The sequence below is a fragment of the Oncorhynchus keta genome, unplaced genomic scaffold, assembly GCF_023373465.1.
Source record: "Oncorhynchus keta strain PuntledgeMale-10-30-2019 unplaced genomic scaffold, Oket_V2 Un_contig_6160_pilon_pilon, whole genome shotgun sequence".
In the NCBI taxonomy this organism is placed as follows: Eukaryota; Metazoa; Chordata; class Actinopteri; order Salmoniformes; family Salmonidae; genus Oncorhynchus; species Oncorhynchus keta.
In genome coordinates, this window is record NW_026288708.1 from 61,215 (window position 1) to 85,312 (window position 24,098).

The window sequence follows — 24,098 nt, forward strand, 5'->3', positions numbered from 1 at the left end:
AACTATAGATACTGTCTGAGAGGCTGGTATTGTTTTAGTCTCTAACTATAGATACTGTCTGAGAGGCTGGTATTGTTTTAGTCTCTAACTATAGATACTGTCTGAGAGGTTGGTATTATTTTAGTCTCTAACTATAGATACTGTCTGAGAGGCTGGTATTGTTTTAGTCTCTAACTATAGATACTGTCTACTGTCTGAGAGGCTGGTATTGTTATAGTCTCTAACTATAGATACTGTCTGAGAGGCTGGTATTGTTTTAGTCTCTAACTATAGATACTGTCTGAGAGGTTGGTATTATTTTAGTCTCTAACTATAGATACTGTCTGAGAGGCTGGTATTGTTTTAGTCTCTAACTATAGATACTGTCTGAGAGGCTGGTATTGTTATAGTCTCTAACTATAGATACTGTCTACTGTCTGAGAGGCTGGTATTGTTATAGTCTCTAACTATAGATACTGTCTGAGAGGCTGGTATTGTTTTAGTCTCTAACTATAGATACTGTCTACTGTCTGAGAGGCTGGTATTGTTTTAGTCTCTAACTATAGATACTGTCTGAGAGGCTGGTATTGTTATAGTCTCTAACTATAGATACTGTCTGAGAGGCTGGTATTGTTTTAGTCTCTAACTATAGATACTGTCTACTGTCTGAGAGGCTGGTATTGTTATAGTCTCTAACTATAGATACTGTCTGAGAGGCTGGTATTGTTTTAGTCTCTAACTATAGATACTGTCTGAGAGGTTGGTATTGTTTTAGTCTCTAACTATAGATACTGTCTGAGAGGCTGGTATTGTTTTAGTCTCCAACTATAGATACTGTCTGAGAGGCTGGTATTGTTACAGTCTCTAACTATAGATACTGTCTACTGTCTGAGAGGCTGGTATTGTTATAGTCTCTAACTATAGATACTGTCTGAGAGGCTGGTATTGTTTTAGTCTCTAACTATAGATACTGTCTGAGAGGCTGGTATTGTTTTAGTCTCTAACTATAGATACTGTCTGAGAGGCTGGTATTGTTATAGTCTCTAACTATAGATACTGTCTGAGAGGCTGGTATTGTTTTAGTCTCTAACTATAGATACTGTCTGAGAGGCTGGTATTGTTTTAGTCTCTAACTATAGATACTGTCTGAGAGGCTGGTATTGTTATAGTCTCTAACTATAGATACTGTCTGAGAGGCTGGTATTTTTTTAGTCTCTAACTATAGATACTGTCTGAGAGGTTGGTATTATTTTAGTCTCTAACTATAGATACTGTCTGAGAGGCTGGTATTGGTTTAGTCTCTAACTATAGATACTGTCTGAGAGGCTGGTATTGTTTTAGTCTCTAACTATAGATACTGTCTGAGAGGCTGGTATTGTTTTAGTCTCTAACTATAGATACTGTCTGAGAGGCTGGTATTGTTTTAGTCTCTAACTATAGATACTGTCTGAGAGGCTGGTATTGTTATAGTCTCTAACTATAGATACTGCCTGAGAGGCTGGTATTGTTATAGTCTCTAACTATAGATACTGTCTGAGAGGCTGTTATTGTTTTAGTCTCTAACTATAGATACTGTCTGAGAGGCTGGTATTGTTCTAGTCTCTAACTATAGATACTGTCTGAGAGGCTGGTATTGTTATAGTCTCTAACTATAGATACTGTCTGAGAGGCTGGTATTGTTTTAGTCTCTAACTATAGATACTGTCTGAGAGGCTGGTATTGTTATAGTCTCTAACTATAGATACTGTCTGAGAGGCTGGTATTGTTATAGTCTCTAACTATAGATACTGTCTGAGAGGCTGGTATTGTTATAGTCTCTAACTATAGATACTGTCTACTGTCTGAGAGGCTGGTATTGTTATAGTCTCTAACTATAGATACTGTCTGAGAGGCTGGTATTGTTATAGTCTCTAACTATAGATACTGTCTACTGTCTGAGAGGCTGGTATTGTTATAGTCTCTAACTATAGATACTGTCTGAGAGGCTGGTATTGTTATAGTCTCTAACTATAGATACTGTCTGAGAGGCTGGTATTGTTTTAGTCTCTAACTATAGATACTGTCTGAGAGGCTGGTATTGTTATAGTCTCTAACTATAGATACTGTCTGAGAGGCTGGTATTGTTTTAGTCTCTAACTATAGATGCTGTCTGAGAGGCTGGTATTGTTATAGTCTCTAACTATAGATACTGTCTACTGTCTGAGAGGCTGGTATTGTTATAGTCTCTAACTATAGATACTGTCTGAGAGGCTGGTATTGTTTTAGTCTCTAACTATAGATACTGTCTGAGAGGCTGGTATTGTTATAGTCTCTAACTATAGATACTGTCTGAGAGGCTGGTATTGTTATAGTCTCTAACTATAGATACTGTCTGAGAGGCTGGTATTGTTATAGTCTCTAACTATAGATACTGTCTGGGAGGCTGGTATTGTTATAGTCTCTAACTATAGATACTGTCTGAGAGGCTGGTATTGTTATAGTCTCTAACTATAGATACTGTCTGGGAGGCTGGTATTGTTATAGTCTCTAACTATAGATACTGTCTGAGAGGCTGGTATTGTTATAGTCTCTAACTATAGATACTGTCTACTGTCTGAGAGGCTGGTATTGTTATAGTCTCTAACTATAGATACTGTCTGAGAGGCTGGTATTGTTATAGTCTCTAACTATAGATACTGTCTACTGTCTGAGAGGCTGGTATTGTTATAGTCTCTAACTATAGATACTGTCTGAGAGGCTGGTATTGTTATAGTCTCTAACTATAGATACTGTCTGAGAGGCTGGTATTGTTTTAGTCTCTAACTATAGATACTGTCTGAGAGGCTGGTATTGTTATAGTCTCTAACTATAGATACTGTCTGAGAGGCTGGTATTGTTATAGTCTCTAACTATAGATACTGTCTGAGAGGCTGGTATTGTTTTAGTCTCTAACTATAGATACTGTCTGAGAGGCTGGTATTGTTATAGTCTCTAACTATAGATACTGTCTGAGAGGCTGGTATTGTTATAGTCTCTAACTATAGATACTGTCTGAGAGGCTGGTATTGTTATAGTCTCTAACTATAGATACTGTCTGAGAGGCTGGTATTGTTATAGTCTCTAACTATAGATACTGTCTGAGAGGCTGGTATTGTTATAGTCTCTAACTATAGATACTGTCTGAGAGGCTGGTATTGTTATAGTCTCTAACTATAGATACTGTCTGAGAGGCTGGTATTGTTATAGTCTCTGACTATAGATACTGTCTACTGTCTGAGAGGCTGGTATTGTTATAGTCTCTAACTATAGATACTGTCTGAGAGGCTGGTATTGTTATAGTCTCTAACTATAGATACTGTCTACTGTCTGAGAGGCTAGTATTGTTTTAGTCTCTAACTATAGATACTGTCTGAGAGGCTGGTATTGTTATAGTCTCTAACTATAGATACTGTCTGAGAGGCTGGTATTGTTATAGTCTCTGACTAGATACTGTCTGAGAGGCTGGTATTGTTATAGTCTCTAACTATAGATACTGTCTGAGAGGCTGGTATTGTTATAGTCTCTAACTATAGATACTGTCTACTGTCTGAGAGGCTGGTATTGTTTTAGTCTCTAACTATAGATACTGTCTGAGAGGCTGGTATTGTTATAGTCTCTGACTAGATACTGTCTGAGAGGCTGGTATTGTTATAGTCTCTAACTATAGATACTGTCTACTGTCTGAGAGGCTGGTATTGTTTTAGTCTCTAACTATAGATACTGTCTGAGAGGCTGGTATTGTTATAGTCTCTAACTATAGATACTGTCTGAGAGGCTGGTATTGTTATAGTCTCTAACTATAGATACTGTCTGAGAGGCTGGTATTGTTATAGTCTCTAACTATAGATACTGTCTGAGAGGCTGGTATTGTTTTAGTCTCTAACTATAGATACTGTCTGAGAGGCTGGTATTGTTATAGTCTCTAACTATAGATACTGTCTGAGAGGCTGGTATTGTTATAGTCTCTAACTATAGATACTGTCTGAGAGGCTGGTATTGTTATAGTCTCTAACTATAGATACTGTCTGAGAGGCTGGTATTGTTATAGTCTCTAACTATAGATACTGTCTGAGAGGCTGGTATTGTTATAGTCTCTGACTATAGATACTGTCTACTGTCTGAGAGGCTGGTATTGTTATAGTCTCTAACTATAGATACTGTCTGAGAGGCTGGTATTGTTATAGTCTCTAACTATAGATACTGTCTACTGTCTGAGAGGCTAGTATTGTTTTAGTCTCTAACTATAGATACTGTCTGAGAGGCTGGTATTGTTATAGTCTCTAACTATAGATACTGTCTAAGAGGCTGGTATTGTTATAGTCTCTGACTAGATACTGTCTGAGAGGCTGGTATTGTTATAGTCTCTAACTATAGATACTGTCTGAGAGGCTGGTATTGTTATAGTCTCTAACTATAGATACTGTCTACTGTCTGAGAGGCTGGTATTGTTTTAGTCTCTAACTATAGATACTGTCTGAGAGGCTGGTATTGTTATAGTCTCTGACTATAGATACTGTCTGAGAGGCTGGTATTGTTATAGTCTCTAACTATAGATACTGTCTACTGTCTGAGAGGCTGGTATTGTTTTAGTCTCTAACTATAGATACTGTCTGAGAGGCTGGTATTGTTATAGTCTCTGACTAGATACTGTCTGAGAGGCTGGTATTGTTATAGTCTCTAACTATAGATACTGTCTGAGAGGCTGGTATTGTTTTAGTCTCTAACTATAGATACTGTCTGAGAGGCTGGTATTGTTATAGTCTCTAACTATAGATACTGTCTACTGTCTGAGAGGCTGGTATTGTTTTAGTCTCTAACTATAGATACTGTCTGAGAGGCTGGTATTGTTATAGTCTCTAACTATAGATACTGTCTGAGAGGCTGGTATTGTTATAGTCTCTAACTATAGATACTGTCTGAGAGGCTGGTATTGTTATAGTCTCTAACTATAGATACTGTCTACTGTCTGAGAGGCTGGTATTGTTTTAGTCTCTAACTATAGATACTGTCTGAGAGGCTGGTATTGTTATAGTCTCTGACTAGATACTGTCTGAGAGGCTGGTATTGTTATAGTCTCTAACTATAGATACTGTCTGAGAGGCTGGTATTGTTATAGTCTCTAACTATAGATACTGTCTACTGTCTGAGAGGCTGGTGTTGTTTTAGTCTCTAACTATAGATACTGTCTGAGAGGCTGGTATTGTTATAGTCTCTAACTATAGATACTGTCTGAGAGGCTGGTATTGTTATAGTCTCTAACTATAGATACTGTCTGAGAGGCTGGTATTGTTATAGTCTCTAACTATAGATACTGTCTACTGTCTGAGAGGCTGGTATTGTTATAGTCTCTAACTATAGATACTGTCTGAGAGGCTGGTATTGTTTTAGTCTCTAACTATAGATACTGTCTGAGAGGCTGGTATTGTTATAGTCTCTAACTATAGATACTGTCTGAGAGGCTGGTATTGTTATAGTCTCTAACTATAGATACTGTCTGAGAGGCTGGTATTGTTATAGTCTCTAACTATAGATACTGTCTGAGAGGCTGGTATTGTTATAGTCTCTAACTATAGATACTGTCTGAGAGGCTGGTATTGTTTTAGTCTCTAACTATAGATACTGTCTACTGTCTGAGAGGCTGTTATTGTTTTAGTCTCTAACTATAGATACTGTCTGAGAGGCTGGTATTGTTATAGTCTCTAACTATAGATACTGTCTGAGAGGCTGGTATTGTTTTAGTCTCTAACTATAGATACTGTCTGAGAGGCTGGTATTTTTTTAGTCTCTAACTATAGATACTGTCTGAGAGGCTGGTATTGTTTTAGTCTATTCCCAATATAGAGCATTTATGGGTTGCTTTTTGTGATACAATCACAGTTAACAGGCAGCAGTAAGGAGTCGTTTAGCCTTGCTATCCCCTATAATGCATTATAACCTGTACATTGATAAACCCCATCTGCTCTCTCTGCACCTAGAGCTGTAGTTAACAGGCAGCACCCTTCATAGCAGCATTATGTTTAAGCAATAAGGCCCGAGGCGTTGTGATATATACCACGGCTAAGGACTGTTCTTGGGCACGACGCAACGCGGAGTGCCCGTATACAGTCCTTAGCCGTGGTATATTGGCCATATACCACAAACCCCTGAGGTGCCTTCTTGCTGTTATAAACTAGTTACCAATGTAATTACAACAGTAATATTTTGTCATACCCGTGGTATATGATCTGATATACCAACGCCTGTCAGCCAATCAGCATTTAGACATTGAACCACCCAGTTTATTATGATCTTGATTTTTTGGTTTGATTTGGTAATGCGTTATAACTCAATGTATATTACAGCCTTTAAGCTTCTCTACTCTCTGCTCTCGGAGCTGTAGTTAACTGGCTACAATAAGTTCTAATGCATCTGGAAACATTGATGACTCCCCCAGACTGACTGGTGTTTTCTGCTGCCCAGCCCATCACAGCTACAGGCTTTATTTTAACCAACCAATCAGCATGCAGGGATTGGCAGAGGGTTCCAATCATAATTTCCACATTCTGGAACCCCGGGAGAGAGAGAGAGTTTCATTGGACAGCGGTGGGCTTTCCTTCTCTCCATTGGCTCTTCAGTTCTCTGAAGTGTTGGATTTCTGCTGTGATCGTTCTGTGGATGTTTCTTTTATCTGAAGCAGAGACGAGAGGAACTTTAGATGCTGGGGGAAGTTATCTATATATTTATTCTATTGGAGCAGGTAGGTTTGATTTGAGAATTCATTCTCTTTTTATAGAAATGACTACGGGAGGAGTTTACAGGGAGGTTGAAGAGATTAATGAGTTTGTGTGGCGATGTCTTGACCAAGGCTTCTCTCGTTCCCTCTCTATTTCGCTCTCTATCTCCCTTCTCTGTCCCTTTCCCTCTTCTCTCTCCCTTCTCTGTCCTTTCCCTCTTCTCTGTCCTTTCCCTCTTCTCTCTCCCTTTCCTCTTTTCTCTCCCTTCTCTGTCCTTTCCCTCTTTTCTCTCCCTTCCCCTCTTCTCTCCCTTCTCTGTCCCTTTCCCTCTTTTCTCTCCCTTCCCCCTCTTTTCTCTCCCTTCTCTGTCCCTTTCCCTCTTCTCTCTCCCTTCTCTGTCCCTTTCCCTCTTTTCTGTCCCTTCCCCCTCTTCTCTCTCCCTTCTCTGTCCCTTTCCCTCTTTTCTGTCCCTTCCCCATCTTCTCTCTCCCTTCTCTGTCCCTTTCCCTCTTCTCTCTCCCTTCTCTGTCCCTTTCCCTCTTCTCTCTCCCTTCTCTGTCCCTTTCCCTCTTCTCTCTCCCTTCTCTTTCCCTCTTCTCTCTCCCTTCTCTGTCCCTTTCCCTCTCCCTTCTCTGTCCCTTCCCCTCTTTTCTCTCCCTTCCCCTCTTCTCTCTCCCTTCCCCTCTTTTCTCTCCCTTCCCCTCTTTTCTCTCCCTTCCCTCTTTCTCTCCCTTCCTCTTTTCTCTCCCTTCTCTTTCTCTCCCTTCCCCTCTTTTCTCTCCCTTCCCCTCTTCTCTCTCCCTTCCTTTCTTCTCTCTCCCTTCCCCCTTCTCTCTCCCTTCCTTTCTTCTCTCTCCCCTCCTCTCTTCTCTCTCCCCTCCTCTCTTCTCTCTCCCCTCCTCTCTTCTCTCTCCCCTCTCTTCTCTGCTCTCTTTCTCTCTCTTTCTCTCTCTTTCTCTCTTTCTCTCCCTCTCTCTCTCTCTCTCTCTCTCTCTCCACAGAGCGCTCAGAGAGGCAGAAAGACCACAGACTCAGGTGAGAGATCTGCCAGTTTTGACAGACATATTGTGTATCTCAAACAGTACCCTATTCTATCTCTAGTGCACTACTTCTGACCAGAGTGTCCCAAATGACCCCCTGTTCCCAATGGTCCCTCGTGTAAAGTAGTGCTCTATATAGGGAATAGGGCTCTAGTCTAAAGTAGTGTACTATATTTTTGAATAGGGCTCTGGTCTAAAGTAGTGCACTATATAGGGAATAGGGCTCTGGTCTAAAGTAGTGCACTATATAGGGAAAAGGGTGCCGTTTGGGATACATCCTATTTTTCCTCTCTATTACTCATCTGCCATATAAATGATGACTTTGCTTTACTCGCACTTGCTTTCGGGCTAGGAGCTGTTAGCATGGCTAGTGGTTTTATATGGTTGGCTGAGCGGGACTGTAGAACTGTCGTGCTAGGAGCTGTTAACATGGCTAGTGGTTTTATATGGTCGACTGTAGAACTGTCGGGCTAGGAGCTGTTAGCATGGCTAGTGGTTTTATATGGTGGACTGTAGAACTGTCGGGCTAGGAGCTGTTAGCATGGCTAGTGGTTTTATATGGTGGACTGTAGAACTGTCGGGCTAGGAGCTGTTAGCATGGCTAGTGGTTTTATATGGTTGGCTGAGCGGGACTGTAGAACTGTCGTGCTAGGAGCTGTTAGCATGGCTAGTGGTTTTATATGGTTGACTGTAGAATTGCCGGGCTAGGAGCTGTAAGCATGGCTAGTGGTTTTATATGGTTGGATGAGCGGGACTGTAGAACTGTCGGGCGAGGAGCTGTTAGCATGGCTAGTGGTTTTATATGGTTGGCTGAGCGGGACTGTAGAACTGTCGGGCTATGAGCTGTTAGCATGGCTAGTGGTTTTATATGGTTTGCTGAGCGGGACTGTAGAACTGTCGGGCTAGGAGCTGTTAGCATGGCTAGTGGTTTTATATGGTTGGCTGAGCGGGACTGTAGAACTGTCGGGCTCGGAGCTGTTAGCATGGCTAGTGGTTTTATATGGTTGGCTGAGCGGGACTGTAGAACTGTCGGGCTAGGAGCTGTTAGCATGGCTAGTGGTTTTATATGGTTGGCTGAGCGGGACTGTAGAACTGTCGGGCTATGAGCTGTTAGCATGGCTAGTGGTTTTATATGGTTTGCTGAGCGGGACTGTAGAACTGTTGGGCTAGGAGCTGTTAGCATGGCTAGTGGTTTTATATGGTTGGCTGAGCGGGACTGTAGAACTGTTGGGCTAGGAGCTGTTAGCATGGCTAGTGGTTTTATATAGTTGGCTGAGCGGGACTGTAGAACTGTCGTGCTAGGAGCTGTTAGCATGGCTAGTGGTTTTATATGGTTGGCTGAGCGGGACTGTAGAACTGTCGGGCTAGGAGCTGTTAGCATGGCTAGTGGTTTTATATGGTTGGCTGAGCGGGACTGTAGAACTGTCGGGCTAGGAGCTGTTAGCATGGCTAGTGGTTTTATATGGTTGGCTGAGCGGGACTGTAGAACTGTCGTGCTAGGAGCGGTTAGCATGGCTAGTGGTTTTATATGGTTGGCTGAGCGGACTGTAGAACTTTCGGCGAGGAGCTGTTAGCATGGCTAGTGGTTTTATATGGTTGGCTGAGCGGGACTGTAGAACTGTCGGGCTAGGAGCTGTTAGCATGGCTAGTGGTTTTATATGGTTGGCTGAGCGGGACTGTAGAACTGCCGGGCTAGGAGCTGTTAGCATGGCTAGTGGTTTTATATGGTTGGCTGAGCGGGACTGTAGAACTGTCAGGCTAGGAGCTGTTAGCATGGCTAGTGGTTTTATATGGTTGGCTGAGCGGACTGTCGGGCTAGGAGCTGTTAGCATGGCTAGTGGTTTTATATGGTTGGCTGAGCGGACTGTCGGGCTAGGAGCTGTTAGCATGGCTAGTGGTTTTGTATGGTTGGCTGAGCGGACTGTAGAACTGTCGGGCTAGGAGCTGTTAGCATGGCTAGTGGTTTTATATGGTTGGCTAAGCAGGACTGTAGAACTGCCGGGCTAGGAGCTGTTAGCATGGCTAGTGGTTTTATATGGTTGGCTGAGCAGGACTGTAGAACTGTCGGGCTAGGAGCTGTTAGCATGGCTAGTGGTTTTCTATGGTTGGCTGAGCAGGACTGTAGAACTGTCGGGCTAGGAGCCGTTAGCATGTCTAGTGGTTTTATATGGTTGACTGAGCGGGACTGTAGAACTGTCGTGCTAGGAGCTTTTAGCATGGCTAGTGGTTTTATATGGTTGGCTGAGCGGGACTGTAGAACTGTCGTGCTAGGAGCTGTTAGCATGGCTAGTGGTTTTGTATGGTTGGCTGAGCGGGACTGTAGAACTGTCGGGCTAGGAGCTGTTAGCATGGCTAGTGGTTTTATATGGCTGGCTGAGCGGGACTGTAGAACTGTCGTGCTAGGAGCTGTTAGCATGGCTAGTGGTTTTATATGGTTGGCTGAGCGGGACTGTAGAACTGTCGGGCTAGGAGCTGTTAGCATGGCTAGTGGTTTTATATGGTTGGCTGAGCGGGACTGTAGAACTTTCGGGCGAGGAGCTGTTAGCATGGCTAGTGGTTTTATATGGTTGGCTGAGCGGGACTGTAGAACTGTCGGGCTAGGAGCTGTTAGCATGGCTAGTGGTTTTATATGGTTGGCTGAGCGGGACTGTAGAACTGCCGGGCTAGGAGCTGTTAGCATGGCTAGTGGTTTTATATGGTTGGCTGAGCGGGACTGTAGAACTGTCAGGCTAGGAGCTGTTAGCATGGCTAGTGGTTTTATATGGTTGGCTGAGCGGACTGTCGGGCTAGGAGCTGTTAGCATGGCTAGTGGTTTTATATGGTTGGCTGAGCGGACTGTCGGGCTAGGAGCTGTTAGCATGGCTAGTGGTTTTGTATGGTTGGCTGAGCGGACTGTAGAACTGTCGGGCTAGGAGCTGTTAGCATGGCTAGTGGTTTTATATGGTTGGCTAAGCAGGACTGTAGAACTGCCGGGCTAGGAGCTGTTAGCATGGCTAGTGGTTTTATATGGTTGGCTGAGCAGGACTGTAGAACTGTCGGGCTAGGAGCTGTTAGCATGGCTAGTGGTTTTCTATGGTTGGCTGAGCAGGACTGTAGAACTGTCGGGCTAGGAGCCGTTAGCATGTCTAGTGGTTTTATATGGTTGACTGAGCGGGACTGTAGAACTGTCGTGCTAGGAGCTTTTAGCATGGCTAGTGGTTTTATATGGTTGGCTGAGCGGGACTGTAGAACTGTCGTGCTAGGAGCTGTTAGCATGGCTAGTGGTTTTGTATGGTTGGCTGAGCGGGACTGTAGAACTGTCGGGCTAGGAGCTGTTAGCATGGCTAGTGGTTTTATATGGCTGGCTGAGCGGGACTGTAGAACTGTCGTGCTAGGAGCTGTTAGCATGGCTAGTGGTTTTATATGGTTGGCTGAGCGGGACTGTAGAACTGTCGGGCTAGGAGCTGTTAGCATGGCTAGTGGTTTTATATGGTTGGCTGAGCGGGACTGTAGAACTGTCGGGCTAGGAGCTGTTAGCATGGCTAGTGGTTTTATATGGCTGGCTGAGCGGGACTGTCGTGCTAGGAGCTGTTAGCATGGCTAGTGGTTTTATATGGTTGGCTGAGCGGGACTGTAGAACTGTCGGGCTAGGAGCTGTTAGCATGGCTAGTGGTTTTATATGGTTGGTTGAGCGGGACTGTAGAACTGTACAATCACCCTTCTGAACAATATTTATGTGACGTATTAGCAGGTTAAACGTTAAAGAGGAATGGAAACACTCAGCTTTAGAACACCAGCTAATTGGACATCGCCATATTGTCATTGTTGCATCATCGGAAAAATAGTTTTTGTAATTCCAGAATGTACTGAGACCGTGACCTCTGTGTACATGAATTAGCATAAATTGGCTGGTGTCAAACCATATATGGAAACAGGAAACAGACAGTATTTTGAAAGATGAGAACAACCCTTTCAAATGATATGACATACAATAACACGTCTTCCTCATGAAGCTGGAGACAGAGAGCAGATCGCTACGGCCATGAACACGTCTTCCTCATGAAGCTGGAGACAGAGAGCAGATCGCTACGGCCATGAACACAACTTCCTCATGAAGCTGGAGACTGAGAGCAGATCGTTACGGCCATGAACACAACTTCCTCATGAAGCTGGAGACAGAGAGCAGATCGCTACGGCCATGAACACAACTTCCTCATGAAGCTGGAGACAGAGAGCAGATCGCTACGGCCATGAACACAACTTCCTCATGAAGCTGGAGACAGAGAGCAGATCGCTACGGCCATGAACACAACTTCCTCATGAAGCTGGAGACAGAGAGCAGATCGCTACGGCCGTGAACACAACTTCCTCATGAAGCTGGAGACAGAGAGCAGATCGCTACGGCCATGAACACAACTTCCTCATGAAGCTGGAGACAGAGAGCAGATCGCTACGGCCATGAACACAACTTCCTCATGAAGCTGGAGACTGAGAGCAGATCGCTACGGCCATGAACACGTCTTCCTCATGAAGCTGGAGACTGAGAGCAGATCGCTACGGCCATGAACACAACTTCCTCATGAAGCTGGAGACTGAGAGCAGATCGCTACGGCCATGAACACGTCTTCCTCATGAAGCTGGAGACTGAGAGCAGATCGCTACGGCCATGAACACAACTTCCTCATGAAGCTGGAGACTGAGAGCAGATCGCTACGGCCATGAACACGTCTTCCTCATGAAGCTGGAGACTGAGAGCAGATCGCTACGGCCATGAACACAACTTCCTCATGAAGCTGGAGACTGAGAGCAGATCGCTACGGCCATGAACACAACTTCCTCATGAAGCTGGAGACTGAGAGCAGATCGCTACGGCCATGAACACGTCTTCCTCATGAAGCTGGAGACTGAGAGCAGATCGCTACGGCCATGAACACAACTTCCTCATGAAGCTGGAGACTGAGAGCAGATCGCTACGGCCATGAACACAACTTCCTCATGAAGCTGGAGACTGAGAGCAGATCGCTACGGCCATGAACACAACTTCCTCATGAAGCTGGAGACTGAGAGCAGATCGCTACGGCCGTGAACACAACTTCCTTATTTTGAATAGTGTAACTTTTACTGTGCATTTCAAAATGGCGCTAACCATACCTCTAATAAACGCTGTTCGGGATCAAAATACCGAAAATAAAGACGTTTCTGCGTTACAAGCAATATGTTTCGTATTAGTGGATGCAATTAAATCTCTGTTTTCCATTCCACCATTAAATAATAAAATAAATCTTATTTAAAACACAGCTGGGACTACTTGTTCCTCTCTCTCTCTCTCAGCCGTCTCGGTGTATCCCGGTGCGGTGTTGGGGTTGGGCCGGGACTACTTATTTTCTGCCTCTTGTGACACAACCCTGGAACTATGTGGCTCCAGCTTCAGTCGGTTGGCACGGTAACAGAGGTTCCTCTGGCTGTGGATAGAAGTTTCCCCAAACTTCAGACACTGATCTGAAATCAGTTTAGCCCAACCTGATGTTAGGCCTTAACCGTAAGAAGGGGGGAATGCAAAGAAAAACTGACCTTAGATCAGAGTTTGAAGGCAACCTCTTAACCCAGAGGTTTAGGAGATTATTACTCAATGTCAGGAAGTATATACTGATGCATGTAAGCAAATAGTTTGGGAGGAGGGGAGGAGGAGGGGGAGTAGAGGGGGAGTAGAGGAGGAGATGGGGGAGTAGAGGAGGAGAGGTGGGGAGTAGAGGTGCGGGGGAGTAGAGGAGGGAGTAGAGGAGGAGATGGGGAGTAGAGGAGGAGAGGTGAGGAGGAGAGGTGCGGGGGAGTAGAGGAGAGAGGTGCGGGGGAGTAGAGGAGGAGAGGTGCGGGGGAGTAGAGGGGAGGAGAGGGGGAGTAGAGGAGGAGAGGGGGGAGTAGAGGAGGAGAGGTGCGGGGGAGTAGAGGAGGAGAGGTGCGGGGGAGTAGAGGAGGAGAGGTGCGGGGAGTAGAGGAGGAGAGGTGCGGGGAGTAGAGGAGGAGAGGGGGAGTAGAGGAGGAGAGGGGGAGTAGAGGAGGAGATGGGAGAGGAGAGGAGGTGGAGGGGGAGTAGAGGAGGAGAGGGGGAAGAGAAGTAGGGGAGGAAGGAGGGAAGAGCAGGAGGGGGAAGAGAAGTAGGGGGAAGGAGGGAAGAGCAGGAGGGGGGAAGAGAAGTAGGGGGAAGGAGGGAAGAGCAGGAGGGGGAAGAGAAGTAGGGGGAAGGAGGGAAGAGCAGGAGGAGGGGGAAGGAGGGAAGAGCAGGAGGGGGAAGAGAAGTAGGGGGGAAGGAGGGAAGAGCAGGGGGGGGGAAGAGAAGTAGGGGGGAAGGAGGGAAGAGCAGGAGGGGGAAGAGAAGTAGGGGGGGGGGGAGGGAAGAGCAGGAGGGGGGAAGGAGGGAAGAGCAGGAGGGGGAAGAGAAGTAGGGGGAAGGAGGGAAGAGCAGAAGGAGGGAAGAGAAGGAAGAGAAGGAGGGATGAGCAGTAGGGGAAGAGAAGGAGGGGGAAGGAGGGAAGAGCAGAAGTGAGGGAAGAGCAGGAGGGGGAAGGAGGGATGAGCAGAAGTGAGGGAAGAGAAGGAGGGGGAAGAGAAGGGGGAAGGGCAGGAGGGGGAAGAGAAGGAGGGAAGGGCAGGAGGGGGGAAGAGAAGGGGGGAAGGGCAGGAGGGGGAAGAGAAGGAGGGAAGGGCAGGGAGGGGGAAGAGAAGGAGGGGGGAGGAGGGATGAGCAGAAGTGAGGGAAGAGCCGGAGGTTCAAGTAGGGTATAGGGGGAGTTTGTTCACCCTCCCCCTCCTGCTAGCTGGGATGTGTTATGTGTGACTCATGGATCTGGACATAGTTAGCAGCTAGAAGTCAACATTGCTCTGTTCTGTATAAACCAGCAGTATACTCAGAAAGTAGAGCAGACAGGAGAGGAACAGAGACAGGAGAGGAACAAAGAGACACTACAACAGACAGAGGGAGGCGGAAGGTACTCTACAGTTTGGGTATGTAGACTCTGTCAACGTTCAAGGTTGTTTGTGATTGTTTTGTCGGAAAGGTTTCCCCTCTTGAGAGGATATGAGCTTTCCACCGTTATCCTCTGGGTTTCCCCTGAGGGAAGGAAAGAGAGTAGGAGAGAAAGCACAGGCAGAGAGAACAACAGAGACACGAACTAGAGAGAACAACAGACAGAGAGAACAGCAGACAGAGAGAACAACAGAGATACGAACTAGAGAGAAGAGCAGACAGACGAACTAGAGAGAAGAGCAGACAGACGAACTAGAGAGAACAACAGACAGAGAGAACAACAGAGACACGAACTAGAGAGAAGAGCAGACAGACGAACTAGAGAGAAGAGCAGACAGACGAACTAGAGAGAACAACAGACAGAGAGAACAGCAGACTGTCGAACTACAGAGAACAACAGACAGAGAGAACAGCAGACTGTCGAACTACAGAGAACAACAGACAGAGAGAACAGCAGACAGACAAACTAGAGAGAACAACAGACAGAGAGAACAACAGACAGACAAACTAGAGAGAACAGCAGACTGTCAAACTAGAGAGAACAACAGACAGAGAGAACAGCAGACTGTCAAACTAGAGAGAACAACAGACAGACGAACGAGAGAGAACAGCAGACAGAGAGAACCGCAGACTGTCAAACTAGAGAGAACAGCAGACTGTCAAACTAGAGAGAACAGCAGACTGTCAAACTAGAGAGAACAGCAGACAGACGAACTAGATAGAACAGCAGACAGACGAACTAGAGAGAACAGCAGATTGTCAAACTAGAGAGAACAGCAGATTGTCAAACTAGAGAGAACAGCAGACTGTCAAACTAGAGAGAACAGCAGACTGTCAAACTAGAGAGAACAGCAGACTGTCAAACTAGAGAGAACAGCAGACAGACAAACTAGAGAGAACAGCAGACAGACGAATTAGAGAGAACAACAGACAGACGAATTAGAGAGAACAACAGACAGACAGAACAGCAGACTGTCAAACTAGAGAGAACAACAGACAGATGAACTAGAGACCACCCATACGTAGAATGTATGCACACATGACTGTAAGTCGCTTTGGATAAAAGCGTCTGCTAAATGGCATATATTATTATATAGAGAGAACAGCAGACAGAGAGAACAGCAGACAGACGAACTAGAGAGAACAGCAGACAGACGAACTAGAGAGAACAGCAGACAGAGAGAACAGCAGACAGACGAACTAGAGAGAACAACAGACAGAGAGAACAGCAGACTGTCAAACTAGAGAGAAGAGCAGACAGACGAACTACAGAGAACAACAGCCAGACGAACTAGAGAGAACAACAGACAGATGAACCAGAGAGAACAGCAGACAGAGAGAACAGCAGACAGAGACTAGACAGACTAGACAATACAACACTGTTGAACTAGACACTACAGCAGACCGAGAGAACAGCAGACTGTCAAACTAGAGAGAACAGCAGACAGACGAACTACAGAGAACAACAGACAGACGAACTAGAGAGAACAGCAGACAGACGAACTACAGAGAACAACAGACAGGCGAACTAGAGAGAACAACAGACAGATGAACCAGAGAGAACACCAGACAGACGAACTAGAGAGAACAACAGACAGAGAGAACAGCAGACACACAAACTAGAGAGAACAGCAGACAGAGAGAACAGCAGACAGAGAGAACAGCAGACAGAGACTAGACAGACTAGACAATACAACACTGTTGAACTAGACACTACAGCAGACCGAGAGAACAGCAGACTGTCAAACTAGAGAGAACAGCAGACTGTCAAACTAGAGAGAACAGCAGACAGACGAACTACAGAGAACAACAGACAGACGAACTAGAGAGAACAGCAGACAGACGAACTACAGAGAACAACAGACAGGCGAACTACAGAGAACAACAGCCAGACGAACTAGAGAGAACAACAGACAGATGAACCAGAGAGAACAGCAGACAGAGAGAACAGCAGACAGAGACTAGACAGACTAGACAATACAACACTGTTGAACTAGACACTACAGCAGACCGAGAGAACAGCAGACTGTCAAACTAGAGAGAACAGCAGACAGACGAACTACAGAGAACAACAGACAGACGAACTAGAGAGAACAGCAGACAGACGAACTACAGAGAACAACAGACAGGCGAACTAGAGAGAACAACAGACAGATGAACCAGAGAGAACACCAGACAGACGAACTAGAGAGAACAACAGACAGAGAGAACAGCAGACACACAAACTAGAGAACAGCAGACAGAGAGAACAGCAGACAGAGAGAACAGCAGACAGAGACTAGACAGACTAGACAATACAACACTGTTGAACTAGACACTACAGCAGACCGAGAGAACAGCAGACTGTCAAACTAGAGAGAACAGCAGACTGTCAAACTAGAGAGAACAGCAGACAGACGAACTACAGAGAACAACAGACAGACGAACTAGAGAGAACAGCAGACAGACGAACTACAGAGAACAACAGACAGGCGAACTAGAGAGAACAACAGACAGACGAACCAGAGAGAACACCAGACAGACGAACTAGAGAGAACAACAGACAGACGAACTAGAGAGAACAACAGACAGACGAACTAGAGAGAACAACAGACAGACGAACTAGAGAGAACAACAGACAGACGAACTAGAGAGAACAACAGACAGACGAACTAGAGAACAGCAGACAGAGAGAACAGCAGACAGAGAGAACAGCAGACAGAGAGAACAGCAGACAGAGAGAACAGCAGACAGAGAGAACAGCAGACAGAGAGAACAGCAGACAGAGAGAACAGCAGACAGAGAGAACAGCAGACAGAGAGAACAGCAGACAGAGAGAACAGCAGACAGAGAGAACAGCAGACAGAGACTAGACAGACTAGACAATACAACACTGTTGAACTAGTCTGTTAGCTCTAGGTTGGACAGTGTGTTGACTGATCAGTGTGTTGACTGATCAGTCTGTTAGCTCTAGGTTGGACAGTGTGTTGACTGACCAGTATGTTACCTCTAGGTTGGACAGTGTAGACTGATCAGTCTGTTAGCTCTAGGTTGGACAGTGTGTAGACTGACCAGTCTGTTAGCTCTAGGTTGGACAGTGTGTTGACTGACCAGTCTGTTACCTCTAGGTTGGACAGTGTAGACTGATCAGTCTGTTAGCTCTAGGTTGGACAGTGTAGACTGATCAGTCTGTTAGCTCTAGGTTGGACAGTGTAGACTGATCAGTCTGTTAGCTCTAGGTTGGACAGTGTGTAGACTGATCAGTCTGTTAGCTCTAGGTTGGACAGTGTAGACTGATCAGTCTGTTAGCTCTAGGTTGGACAGTGTAGACTGATCAGTCTGTTAGCTCTAGGTTGGACAGTGTAGACTGATCAGTCTGTTAGCTCTAGGTTGGACAGTGTAGACTGATCAGTCTGTTAGCTCTAGGTTGGACAGTGTGTAGACTGACCAGTCTGTTACCTCTAGGTTGGACAGTGTGTTGACTGATCAGTCTGTTAGCTCTAGGTTGGACAGTGTGTAGACTGACCAGTCTGTTACCTCTAGGTTGGACAGTGTGTTGACTGATCAGTCTGTTAGCTCTAGGTTGGACAGTGTAGACTGATCAGTCTGTTAGCTCTAGGTTGGACAGTGTAGACTGATCAGTCTGTTAGCTCTAGGTTGGACAGTGTGTAGACTGATCAGTCTGTTAGCTCTAGGTTGGACAGTGTAGACTGATCAGTCTGTTAGCTCTAGGTTGGACAGTGTAGACTGATCAGTCTGTTAGCTCTAGGTTGGACAGTGTAGACTGATCAGTCTGTTAGCTCTAGGTTGGACAGTGTGTAGACTGACCAGTCTGTTACCTCTAGGTTGGACAGTGTGTAGACTGACCAGTCTGTTACCTCTAGGTTGGACAGTGTGTTGACTGATCAGTCTGTTAGCTCTAGGTTGACAGTGGTGTGTTGACTGATCAGTCTGTTAGCTCTAGGTTGGACAGTGGTGTGTTGACTGATCAGTCTGTTAGCTCTAGGTTGGACAGTGGTGTGTTGACTGATCAGTCTGTTAGCTCTAGGTTGGACAGTGTAGACTGATCAGTCTGTTAGCTCTAGGTTGGACAGTGGTGTGTTGACTGACCAGTCTGTTAGCTCTAGGTTGGACAGTGTGTAGACTGATCATTCTGTTACCTCTAGGTTGGACAGTGTGTTGACTGATCAGTCTGTTACCTCTAGGTTGGACAGTGTAGACTGATCAGTCTGTTAGCTCTAGGTTGGACAGTGTAGACTGATCAGTCTGTTAGCTCTAGGTTGGACAGTGTAGACTGATCAGTCTGTTAGCTCTAGGTTGGACAGTGTAGACTGATCAGTCTGTTAGCTCTAGGTTGGACAGTGTGTAGACTGATCAGTCTGTTAGCTCTAGGTTGGACAGTGTAGACTGATCAGTCTGTTACCTCTAGGTTGGACAGTGTAGACTGATCAGTCTGTTACCTCTAGGTTGGACAGTGTAGACTGACCAGTCTGTTAGCTCTAGGTTGGACAGTGTAGACTGATCAGTCTGTTACCTCTAGGTTGGACAGTGTGTTGACTGATCAGTCTGTTAGCTCTAGGCTGGACAGTGTGTAGACTGATCAGTCTGTTACCTCTAGGTTGGACAGTGTAGACTGATCAGTCTGTTAGCTCTAGGTTGGACAGTGTAGACTGATCAGTCTGTTAGCTCTAGGTTGGACAGTGTAGACTGATCAGTCTGTTACCTCTAGGTTGGACAGTGTAGACTGACCAGTCTGTTAGCTCTAGGTTGGACAGTGTAGACTGATCAGTCTGTTACCTCTAGGTTGGACAGTGTAGACTGATCAGTCTGTTAGCTCTAGGTTGGACAGTGTAGACTGATCAGTCTGTTAGCTCTAGGTTGGACAGTGTAGACTGATCAGTCTGTTAGCTCTAGGTTGGACAGTGTGTAGACTGATCAGTCTGTTAGCTCTAGGTTGGACAGTGTAGACTGATCAGTCTGTTACCTCTAGGTTGGACAGTGTAGACTGATCAGTCTGTTACCTCTAGGTTGGACAGTGTAGACTGACCAGTCTGTTAGCTCTAGGTTGGACAGTGTAGACTGATCAGTCTGTTACCTATAGGTTGGACAGTGTGTTGACTGATCAGTCTGTTAGCTCTAGGTTGGACAGTGTAGACTGATCAGTCTGTTAGCTCTAGGTTGGACAGTGTAGACTGATCAGTCTGTTAGCTCTAGGTTGGACAGTGTAGACTGATCAGTCTGTTACCTCTAGGTTGGACAGTGTAGACTGACCAGTCTGTTAGCTCTAGGTTGGACAGTGTAGACTGATCAGTCTGTTACCTCTAGGTTGGACAGTGTAGACTGATCAGTCTGTTAGCTCTAGGTTGGACAGTGTAGACTGATCAGTCTGTTAGCTCTAGGTTGGACAGTGTAGACTGATCAGTCTGTTAGCTCTAGGTTGGACAGTGTGTAGACTGATCAGTCTGTTAGCTCTAGGTTGGACAGTGTAGACTGATCAGTCTGTTACCTCTAGGTTGGACAGTGTAGACTGATCAGTCTGTTACCTCTAGGTTGGACAGTGTAGACTGACCAGTCTGTTAGCTCTAGGTTGGACAGTGTAGACTGATCAGTCTGTTACCTATAGGTTGGACAGTGTGTTGACTGATCAGTCTGTTAGCTCTAGGCTGGACAGTGTGTAGACTGATCAGTCTGTTACCTCTAGGTTGGACAGTGTAGACTGATCAGTCTGTTAGCTCTAGGTTGGACAGTGTAGACTGATCAGTCTGTTAGCTCTAGGTTGGACAGTGTAGACTGATCAGTCTGTTAGCTCTAGGTTGGACAGTGTGTTGACTGATCAGTCTGTGACAGAGTGCTACAAAGGGGAAATAAAATGCTCAGATCATTTCAAGCATCTGTGGTTTGTCTGACGATATGTGTTGTTGAGTACATACAAATAGACCACACACACACACACACACACACACACACACACACACACACACACACACACACACACACACACACACACACACACACACACACACACACACACACACACACACACACACACACACCAGCTGTGTTTGTGGAAGGAAACCTGCTCTGGGTGTTCTATAATGGAAGGAAACCTGCTCTGGGTGTTCTGTAATGGAAGGAAACCTGCTCTGGGTGTTCTGTAATGGAAGGAAACCTGCTCTGGGTGTTCTGTAATGGAAGGAAACCTGCTCTGGGTGTTCTGTAATGGAAGGAAACCTGCTCTGGGTGTTCTGTAATGGAAGGAAACCTGCTCTGGGTGTTCTGTAATGGAAGGAAACCTGCTCTGGGTGTTCTGTAATGGAAGGAAACCTGCTCTGGGTGTTCTGTAATGGAAGGAAACCTGCTCTGGGTGTTCTGTAATGGAAGGAAACCTGCTCTGGGTGTTCTGTAATGGAAGGAAACCTGCTCTGGGTGTTCTGTAATGGAAGGAAACCTGCTCTGGGTGTTCTGTAATGGAAGGAAACCTGCTCTGGGTGTTCTGTAATGGAAGGAAACCTGCTCTGGGTGTTCTGTAATGGAAGGAAACCTGCTCTGGGTGTTCTATAATGGAAGGAAACCTGCTCTGGGTGTTCTGTAATGGAAGGAAACCTGCTCTGGGTGTTCTGTAATGGAAGGAAACCTGCTCTGGGTGTTCTGTAATGGAAGGAAACCTGCGCTGGGTGTTCTGTAATGGAAGGAAACCTGCTCTGGGTGTTCTATAATGGAAGGAAACCTGCTCTGGGTGTTCTGTAATGGAAGGAAACCTGCTCTGGGTGTTCTATAATGGAAGGAAACCTGCTCTGGGTGTTCTATAATGGAAGGAATCCTGCTCTGGGTGTTCTGTAATGGAAGGAAACCTGCTCTGGGTGTTCTGTAATGGAAGGAAACCTGCTCTGGGTGTTCTATAATGGAAGGAAACCTGCTCTGGGTGTTCTATAATGGAAGGAAACCTGCTCTGGGTGTTCTGTAATGGAAGGAAACCTGCTCTGGGTGTTCTGTAATGGAAGGAATCCTGCTCTGGGTGTTCTGTAATGGAAGGAAACCTGCTCTGGGTGTTCTGTAATGGAAGGAAACCTGCTCTGGGTGTTCTGTAATGGAAGGAAACCTGCTCTGGGTGTTCTGTAATGGAAGGAAACCTGCTCTGGGTGTTCTGTAATGGAAGGAAACCTGCTCTGGGTGTTCTGTAATGGAAGGAAACCTGCTCTGGGTGTTCTGTAATGGAAGGAAACCTGCTCTGGGTGTTCTATAATGGAAGGAAACCTGCTCTGGGTGTTCTGTAATGGAAGGAAACCTGCTCTGGGTGTTCTGTAATGGAAGGAAACCTGCTCTGGGTGTTCTGTAATGGAAGGAAACCTGCTCTGGGTGTTCTGTAATGGAAGGAAACCTGCTCTGGGTGTTCTGTAATGGAAGGAAACCTGCTCTGGGTGTTCTGTAATGGAAGGAAACCTGCTCTGGGTGTTCTGTAATGGAAGGAAACCTGCTCTGGGTGTTCTGTAATGGAAGGAAACCTGCTCTGGGTGTTCTGTAATGGAAGGAAACCTGCTCTGGGTGTTCTGTAATGGAAGGAAACCTGCTCTGGGTGTTCTGTAATGGAAGGAAACCTGCTCTGGGTGTTCTTAATGGAAGGAAACCTGCTCTGGGTGTTCTGGAAGGAAACCTGCTCTGGGTGTTCTGTAATGGAAGGAAACCTGCTCTGGGTGTTCTGTAATGGAAGGAAACCTGCTCTGGGTGTTCTGTAATGGAAGGAATCCTGCTCTGGGTGTTCTGTAATGGAAGGAAACCTGCTCTGGGTGTTCTGTAATGGAAGGAAACCTGCTCTGGGTGTTCTGTAATGGAAGGAAACCTGCTCTGGGTGTTCTGTAATGGAAGGAAACCTGCTCTGGGTGTTCTGTAATGTAAGGAAGGAAACCTGCTCTGGGTGTTCTGTAATGGAAGGAAACCTGCTCTGGGTGTTCTGTAATGGAAGGAAACCTGCTCTGGGTGTTCTGTAATGGAAGGAAACCTGCTCTGGGTGTTCTGTAATGGAAGGAAACCTGCTCTGGGTGTTCTGTAATGGAAGGAAACCTGCTCTGGGTGTTCTGTAATGGAAGGAAACCTGCTCTGGGTGTTCTGTAATGGAAGGAAACCTGCTCTGGGTGTTCTGTAATGGAAGGAAACCTGCTCTGGGTGTTCTGTAATGGAAGGAAACCTGCTCTGGGTGTTCTGTAATGGAAGGAAGGAGAAGGTGTGTGAACCAATATAATCACTGACTTGTTTCTTTTCTTTTCTTCCAGCCAAGGACCTCTCTCCTCTATCAGGGCCGCCATTAAGAGGAGTGAGTCTGCAAAAAACCTAATTCTTTATTTACATAACAAGTGATGACTGGGCAGTTCTCTGATGTTTCTCTCTGTGCTATAAATAGTATAGCGAAGTCATCTCCCCTGTTGTTGCCTGTATATAGAACCTGTTGTTACCAACAGTCTGTCGTTAGTAACATGGTGAAGTCCTCTACAATAATGTTAGTGTGTTTCTTTTTCAGCGACGACTCGATCCACTTCTGTGAGCGAGAGTACTCCCAGAGACCGGAGGTCAGTGCAGCTCTGTTTAACAGAGTCAAGAAAACACACATCCTATCTCTATTGGTTGTATTTCTATCTATCTGTTGATACAGCTCTGTTTAACAGAGTCAAGAAAACACACATCTCTATTGGTTGTATTTCTATCTATCTGTTGATACAGCTCTGTTTTACAGAGTCAAGAAAACACACATCTCTATTGGTTGTATTTCTATCTATCTGTTGATACAGCTCTGTTTTACAGAGTCAAGAAAACACACATCTCTATTGGTTGTATTTCTATCTATCTGTTGATACAGCTCTGTTTTACAGAGTCAAGAAAACACACATCTCTATTGGTTGTATTTCTATCTATCTGTTGATACAGCTCTGTTTTACAGAGTCAAGAAAACACACATCTCTATTGGTTGTATTTCTATCTATCTGTTGATACAGCTCTGTTTTACAGAGTCAAGAAAACACACATCTCTATTGGTTGTATTTCTATCTATCTGTTGATACAGCTCTGTTTTACAGAGTCAAGAAAACACACATCTCTATTGGTTGTATTTCTATCTATCTGTTGATACAGCTCTGTTTTACAGAGTCAAGAAAACACACATCCTATCTCTATTGGTTGTATTTCTATCTATCTGTTGATACAGCTCTGTTTTACAGAGTCAAGAAAACACACATCCTATCTCTATTGGTTGTATTTCTATCTATCTGTTGATACAGCTCTGTTTTACAGAGTCAAGAAAACACACATCTCTATTGGTTGTATTTCTATCTATCTGTTGATACAGCTCTGTTTTACAGAGTCAAGAAAACACACATC

General features: G+C 45.2%; 1 protein-coding gene across 1 annotated transcript in view; it reads left to right on the forward strand.

The window, feature by feature from the left end:
• Nucleotides 1-6,632: 6,632 nt before the first annotated feature.
• LOC118397921 (cell surface glycoprotein 1-like) overlaps nt 6,633-24,098 on the forward strand; it is a 34,581-nt gene continuing 17,115 nt past the window's right edge. The window contains exons 1-4 of the mRNA XM_052510823.1: nt 6,633-6,733; nt 7,712-7,745; nt 23,000-23,040; nt 23,245-23,293. Of these exons, the coding sequence (XP_052366783.1) occupies nt 6,652-6,733; nt 7,712-7,745; nt 23,000-23,040; nt 23,245-23,293 (206 nt within the window). The 5' untranslated portion in view covers nt 6,633-6,651. The remainder of the gene's footprint in view (nt 6,734-7,711; nt 7,746-22,999; nt 23,041-23,244; nt 23,294-24,098) is intronic.